The 7,664-nt window shown below is 45.5% G+C and overlaps 1 protein-coding gene across 1 annotated transcript; it reads left to right on the top strand.

The window, feature by feature from the left end:
- Positions 1 to 117: 117 nt before the first annotated feature.
- Positions 118 to 2,749, top strand: LOC109897627 (serotonin N-acetyltransferase-like). Its single transcript, XM_020492145.2, has 4 exons — positions 118 to 219; positions 629 to 915; positions 1,213 to 1,367; positions 1,541 to 2,749. The coding sequence occupies exons 2-4, from the start codon at positions 765 to 767 to the stop codon at positions 1,994 to 1,996; spliced, it is 762 nt and encodes a 253-aa protein (XP_020347734.2). The 5' UTR covers positions 118 to 219; positions 629 to 764; the 3' UTR covers positions 1,997 to 2,749.
- The last annotated feature ends 4,915 nt before the right edge of the window (positions 2,750 to 7,664 follow it).

Here is a 7,664-nt window from a genome sequence, read left to right as displayed (position 1 = left end):
CATGTGTCAGTCAAACTCAAGGGATGACGATAGAAGCTAATACGCCGAGTTGTGGAAACAACTTCTATAATCTGTCACGTGACATAGTAATAGTCACTGGCTTTATAATGAAGAGGTGGACGTCTTTCAGGGCACGCAAGAGAGAGAGGAGGGAGGAGATAAAGAGAGGGTGAGATAAGACAATAAGGCAGGTAGAGTGTTCGGATGAGATTGCATCAGGTAAGTAAAGCAACGTTATTTTCAGTTACAGTGCTCTTGTCGGTTACCATATAATTTCAGAGTATCTGCATATGAGTATCTGCACATGACGAAAATAAAATATCGAGGAAAAAACATATTGTAAATGCATTACATTCAGTGTGTTAATTCTCTATTCTGTGTTACATTAATTCTTTAGGCAATTAATAAACAGGTTGTCACAACACTGCCATTTGTGCGTAAAGCAGCTGACCTCAGGTCGCTTAATTTCTGGTTCTAGTTAATTGCTCTCCACTCTCCCTCGCTCCAAATTCTAATATTTCATTCATGAGCACCGACGTCGTACTATTCATATTCTAAATGACTCACATCTACATGGACCACATCCTATAAATACGGATTATACTCCCTCTTGGTCATCTGTGCACAGGCTGACCCAACAAGAGGAGGAAACTGAAGATTAACCTTCGTGTAACAGCCAAGAGAGAAGACTTGTGCAAACAAACAACAATAGAAGGAACAGAAGAATATCGAAGTAATCCAACTGGAGTTATAAAAGTTGTAAAATGTCTCTAGTGGGCGCCCTGCCTTTCCTGAAACCGCGCCTATCCCCTTCTGTTTCTCCTGGGCGCCAAAGAAGACACACACTGCCAGCAAGCGAGTTCCGGCCGCTCAACACTCAAGATGCCATCAGCGTGTTCGAAATCGAGAAAGAGGGTAAATTGTCCATTGATTCAATTATAAATGTGTGTATGTATCATGTGTTATGCATTAATGCCACGAATATACAATGTATGAGCGTTATCAGGGGTTTCTCAAGTCACGCGTAAAACTCGTGCCAACAGGGCTTTACGCACGTTGACTGGGCGCGCTAGTCTGTCTCTTCCTTTCCATAACACTTTGTATTAATCCCTTTTTATAGGTTTAATGCACTGATACGGATCCGCCTTGGCACTCTTAAATACAGTGAGTCCAAAGATGATGAAAACGTGTGTCTCTCTTTTCCTCCGCCAGCCTTTATCTCTGTGTCAGGAGACTGCCCGCTCCACCTTGATGAGGTGCGTCATTTCCTCATGCTGTGTCCAGAGCTGTCCATGGGCTGGTTTGAGGAGGGGAGACTAGTAGCCTTCATCATTGGGTCCCAATGGGACCAGGACAGACTCACCCTAGTAAGACACCTTCTATGATGTTATATAATTTCCTATTGATTCATAGGTCATCTTACTGTGTTTTTATTAGCTCACTGATAGTTTTTCGAAATCAGGTGCTCTGTATCACATCACTGTACATATTATTGAATTAACTCTACTTGAGCTACATTTGCATTTTTCCTTTGCTGCAGGACGCCCTAACTCTTCACAAGCCCAAAGGTTCCACAGTTCATATCCATGTGCTGGCGGTCCACCGGACCTTCCGGCAGCAGGGCAAGGGCCCTATCCTGATGTGGCGCTACCTGCAGTACCTACGCTGCCTGCCCTATGTGCGCCGTGCAGTGCTCATGTGCGAGGACTTCCTGGTTCCCTTCTACCAGAAGTCTGGCTTCAAGGTGCAGGGCCGCTGTTCCATCACGGTGGCATCACTGACCTTCACAGAGATGCAGTACCCTGTGAGGGGCCATGCCCTGATGCGGCGCAACAGTGAAGCTATTGGTTTTCCTCAGACTGCGTTATTATTGGAGAAACAGACTCAGAGGCTTGAGTCTGTGTTATTATTGGAGGAACCGATTCAGAGGAGTGAGACTGCATTGTTATTGGAGGAACAGACTCAGAGGACTGAGCCTGAGCCTGCTGATGTGTAAATCTTTTTTTACTGAGTAAGATATTAGATTCCTGCTGTACATATCAACTATGATGTAAAATAAAGTGATGTAAACATTTACATTTATATCTAAGATGGTAGTCTAAAGTGCACACCATACATGCATGACCAATGCAGGGAGTCTTTAAGCTTTATTACAATGTTTTCATTTCAGATACCTAACGTTAGTTAATATGTGAATATTTCAATGTTAACTAGCTACATGCTAATGAATGTTAGAACAAATATTGTGTGACTTCTGTCTGTGTGAGATTATATTTTTACTGCAAATGTTCCCGTTTTATTTATTGTAAGTTTTGTCTGAAGGTTTGGGTTGCAAGCCCCCTCCTCTCTGACGGTATATGGACTGACGTCACTGACTACCAGGCTTTAGCAGCTCAACCGTGCCTCTTTATCTCTATTAGTGGGCATTAGGTATACTGTAAACGTCTGAGGATTTACAAGAGGATCCTTTCATTGGACTGCCGGTAGATCTAGTGACTTAACAAGCCCGTTTTCATACGATGAGAAAAGTAGGCTACATCCACACCAATTTGGATTAATCTGTTACTGAAACTGTTTGTCTATTCATTTCCCTTTGGGTCATATGTGCAGAGCGTTATTCAAACCATGTAGTATCTTCTCTTACTCCACCAGAACCTGTCTTACCCTTGAAACCAATCATATCTTTAATAAATATGTTTTTGTACTGTTTTTGTTATTAAAAAATATAATAAAGATGATAATGTATTAACTTTCTGAGCATGTTCAATTTGGATGACATCAGTATAATAATGATAATGATATAATTTATTCATAAGAATACACAACATCATATGCATACTTTGACTGTGTTTACACATGCAGCCAAATTCGGATCGTTTGCCAAATTATTGGTCCAATAAGTGGGAAAAGATCCGAATTGGGCTACCTGTGTAAACGCAGCCTAACATTTGTCACGACCCAGAACTAAAGATTGCGTGAACATGGCCAGCTACTGGACAGGAAAGACTACTGGACAGCAGCTTTCAATCTATAGCTAGAGGACTCCTGATATCTGAAGGCAACTTCAATCTACTTACGTTTACCTTGGAAAGAAATGAATCAATCTCTTTCTTTCCCCTCCTTGCCTCTTCTGACCTCACCCTTTCCCGGACCCCTCCCACTCACAAGTCAGGCAATACGCTTGACCTAATCCTTACTAGAGGCTGTTCGCCTACTAATCTCACTGCAACCCCCCTCCAGGTCTCAGATCACTACTTTGTTTCCTTTTCTGTCTCCCTCTCCTCCTCCTCCCAACCCAATCAGCCCCTACCCAGATGGTCATGCGCCATCGCAATCTTCGCTCTCTCTCTTCCACTACGCTATCCTCATCCATCCTATCATCTCTCCCTTCTGCTAAATCCTTCTCCCTCCTGTCTCCTGATTCTGCCTCTTCAACCCTACTTTCCTCCCTTTCCGTATCTTATGACTCGTACTGTCCACTTTCCTCCCGGCCGGCTCAGCCCTCCCCTCCAGTTCCATTGCTGAGAAAATCATTGCGAGCATACAGAGCAGGGTGAAAATCGAGGAAAGCTAAACTTACGGAGGACCTATCATCCTTTCACTCCCTCCTCTACATTTTCTCCCTCTGTATCCTCTTTGAAAGTCACTTTCATTCACTCCAAATGTCAAGCTTCTTTCTTTAACCCTAGGAAACTCTTATCCACCTTCTCATTCCTCCTTAATCCTCCACCCCTTCCTCATCCCTCTCTGCAGATGACTTTGTCAACAACTTTGAAAACAAGGTTGATGACATCAGCTCCTCATTCACTCAGCCTAGTGAGTCTATTGATCCCACTGACACAGAACAACTACGCTACGCCTTAACCTCTTTCTCCCCTCTCTCTCCAGATAAAATCCTGAGACTAGTGAGGTCCAGCCACCCGACAAACTGCCCGATAAACCCACCCTGATCATCTCTGTGGAGACCTTCTCCTGTTCCACACTTCCCTCATCAACTCATCCCTGACCACTGGCTGCCTCCCCTCTGACTTAAAAATGTCCAGAGTTGCTCCCCTCCTCAAGAAACCCTTGACCACTCTGACATCAAAAACTATAGACTGGTATCCCTTCTTTCTTTTCTTTCCGAAACAGTTGAGCGTGCTGTCTCTGACCAACTCTCTTGCTAGTTCTCTCAGAATGTCAGTCAGGCTTCAAGACAGGTCCCTCAACTGAGACTGCTCTCCTCTGTATCAGTGAGGCTCTCCTCACTGCCAAAGCTGACTCTCTCTCCTCTGTTCCCATCCTCCTCCTAGATCTGTCCACTGCCTTTAACACAGTGAACCATCAGATCCTCCTCTCCACCCTCTCAGGGCTGGGCGTCTCAGGCTCTGCACACTCTTAGATTGCATCCTACCTGACAAGCCGCTCCTACCAGGTGACATGGAGAGGATCTGTGTCTGCACCACATACTCTCACTACTGGTGTCCCCCTGGGCTCGGTTCGAGGCCCTCTCCTTTTCTCTCTATACACCAAGTCACTCGGCTCCATCATATCATCACATGGTCTCTCCTATCATTGTTATGCTGATGACACTCAACTACTTTTCTCCTTCCCCCTTCTGACACCCAGGTGGCGACAGGCATCTTTGCATGCCTGGCAGATATCTCAGCTTGGATGTCGGACCACCACCTCCAGCTAAAGCTTGACAAGACGAAGCTGCTCTTCCTCCCAAGGAAAGCCTGCCCACTCCAAGACATCTCCATCACGTTTGACAACTCTACGGTGTCCCCCTCCCATAGTGCAAAGAACCTTGGTGTGACCCTGGACAACACCCTGTTGTTCTCTGCAAACATCAAAACAGTGACTTGATCCTGCAGGTTCATGCTCTACAACATCCATAGAGTTTGACCCTACCTCACACAGGAAGGTGCATAGGTCTTAATCCATTCACTTGTCATCTCCCGTCTGGACTACTGCAACTCACTGTTGACAGAATGCCACAGCCTGCCTGGTGTTCAACCTTCCCAAGTTCTCCCATGTCACCCCGCTTCTCGGCAGGCTCCACTGGCTTCCAGTCAAAGCTCGCATCCACTACAAGACCATGGTACTTGCCTACAGAGCAGCAAGAGGAACTGCTTCTCCCTCCCTAGGCTATGCTCAAACCCTACACCCCAACCCGAGTGCTCTATTCTTCCACCTCTGTGGTTGTCCCACCTAGCTACTTTAAGATGAATGCACTAACTGTAAGTGACAAAAATGTAAAGTGCAGGGGCTAACTTTTGACTCAAATTGAAAGTTACAGATTCTTATAGTTCCTGACTGTCAGTTTCGGTGAGGGTGAAATAGTCATAAAGCACTGACTGCCATATATTAGTGTTGTCTTTTTACACGAAGTGTATTATTACACCTGCTTAAATTGATAATCTCTCTCAAGGTGGTATTTATTGGAGAGAAGGCAAAGCCTTCCAGAGTACATTTTTCCCAAATAAGGCATACTGTCACCCTGTCAGTCTTCATCCACAAACCTGCCAGGTGAACAACTGAACCCACACGGAAGGGTAAATCTGGCTCAAGGAAATAAACTCCCCTCACTCATTTATTTAGAACCAAATCTACAAAAGTAAGCTCAATTATAACATGATCCTATTTTTCATCCAAACATTTTATCATGACAAATTCTTTAAATCCCATCTACAAAGGGGAGACAACCACCAACATACATGTCAACAAAGCCATGTAAACACTGCTATGGTGTGTTTGAACGAATTATTGCCACAGATGACCTAATTCCATCCTTTTGTTTAGAAATGTGTGCATTTCCCCTTGCTGCTCTGGATGTAATAGTGTTGGGATATTTTCTAGCCGTTAGTGAGGAGTGCTGCTGTACGATGTGTTTGCTGAGGTCACAGCAATGAAAGAAGGTCGACTCTCCCAGCCATCAGTGTTAGAAGCGTGAGCGGCACTAAATTGTATTAAATGAAAGACAGGTGTCAGTGATGCCTATTCATCCCAACAGTGGAAACAGAGTGGTGCAAATGCTTCCTCTTGTGTGCAGTGGACACAGGATCAGTGCCAAAGACCGTGGTATGGCATTATGGCAATAATCACACAGTAATACAAAAGGGCCTGCAATTACTATCGTCATTCATTATGCTTTGTTTACAATAACTGAAAACAACTTACTGTCACACCCTGATCTGTTTCACCTGTTTTTGTGCTTGTCTTCACCCCCTCAGATGTCGCCCATCTTTCCCATTATCCCCAGTGTATTTATACCTGTGTTCTCTGTTTGTCTGTTGCCAGTTCGTCTTGTCGAGCCTACCCACGGTTTTCCCATACTCCTGTTTTTGCTCTAGTCCCTGTTTTCCTGGTTTTTACCATTCTGCCTGCTGTTCTGTACCTTGTGACACTACCCTGGATTACTGACCTCGGCTTGCCATGAGCCTGCCTGTCACAGATCCCTGTCATTACGCGCACCTGGTCCCCATTTCCCTGATTGTAATTGTATAAATGTGCCCTTTGGTTCACACCATTGGGCTGTCGATTATTGTTCCAATGTCCGTTGGTCGTGTGAGTACCTGTGCTGTGTTTGGGCTTTTGTGCCGCTTGTATTGCACAGATGATTACGGGTCTCGTCCCGGTGTATATTGGTATCATTGTGTGCGTGTATGTTACGGGTCTCGTCCCTGTGGATTTATTCAAGGTACTCCTCGCTCTTTTGTTTGGGTTTCTACCCTGTGTTTTGTATATGTATTTGTTTGGTCTTCGTCCCCGTGCCTTTACATGGCACGCTGTAATTTGGGTAAATAAAAACCCTTATTACACATTCCAGCACCTGTCTCCCGATCCCTTTATACCAACGTGACAGAATAATCAACCATCAAGGGAGACAGCGGGAATGGCCCGTTCGACGATGCTGAGACTGGTCCGTCCGGCGCTGCCGCAACTTCAGCAGCTGCAACTGGGCCGTCCGACATCGCCACAGCTGGCCAGTCCTACAGTGCAACTTCAGGAGCCGCAACTGGTCCGTCCTTCCGACGCCGCCGCAACTTCTGCAGCTGCATCGGGTCCTGATCGACCCACACTGCGTTCCTGTGATCATCCTCGGGGCCGGTGTCGTTGCACTGCTGGTGCAGCGCGTCAGGGAGGGGGTACTTCACGGATCCCTCCAGAACTGTGTCATTACGCACACCTGGTCCCCATTCCCACTGATTGTAATTGTTTAAATGTGCCCTTTGGTTCACACCATTGGGCTGTCGATTATTGTTACAATGTCTGTTGGTCGTGTGAGTACCTGTGCTGTGTTTAGGATTTCGTGCTGCTTGTATTGTGCAGATTACGGGTTTCGTCCCGTGTGGTATCAACTGTGTGCGTGTATGTTACAGGTCTCACCCCGGTGTATTTATTCAAGGTACTCCTCGCTCTTTTCTTTGGGTTTCAACCCTGTTTTGCATATGTGTTTGTTTGGTCTTCATCCCCATGTCTCTACATGGCATGCTGTAATTTGGGTCAATAAAAAACCCTATTACGCATTCCTGCGCCTGTCTCCTGATCCCTTTATACCAACGTGACACTGTCTGCCATTCTGTACGTTTCGGACTCTGCTCTGGATTACTGACCTCTGCCTGACCTGTCGTTTGCCTGCCCCGTTTTTGTAATACACTTTTGTTACTTCAAAATGTCTG

The sequence above is a fragment of the Oncorhynchus kisutch genome, linkage group LG10, assembly GCF_002021735.2.
Source record: "Oncorhynchus kisutch isolate 150728-3 linkage group LG10, Okis_V2, whole genome shotgun sequence".
Classification (NCBI taxonomy): Eukaryota; Metazoa; Chordata; class Actinopteri; order Salmoniformes; family Salmonidae; genus Oncorhynchus; species Oncorhynchus kisutch.
Note: the sequence above shows the minus strand (reverse complement) of the source record. Positions and strands in the feature narration are given on the sequence as shown.

Coding starts and splice junctions, on each gene's coding strand:
- LOC109897627 (XM_020492145.2), top strand. CDS start 765: ATGTCTCTAGTGGGCGCCCTGCCTTTCCTGAAACCGCGCCTATCCCCT. Junction 916..1,212: donor GTTCGAAATCGAGAAAGAGG/GTAAATTGTCCA, acceptor TTCCTCCGCCAG/CCTTTATCTCTGTGTCAGGA. Junction 1,368..1,540: donor ACCAGGACAGACTCACCCTA/GTAAGACACCTT, acceptor CCTTTGCTGCAG/GACGCCCTAACTCTTCACAA.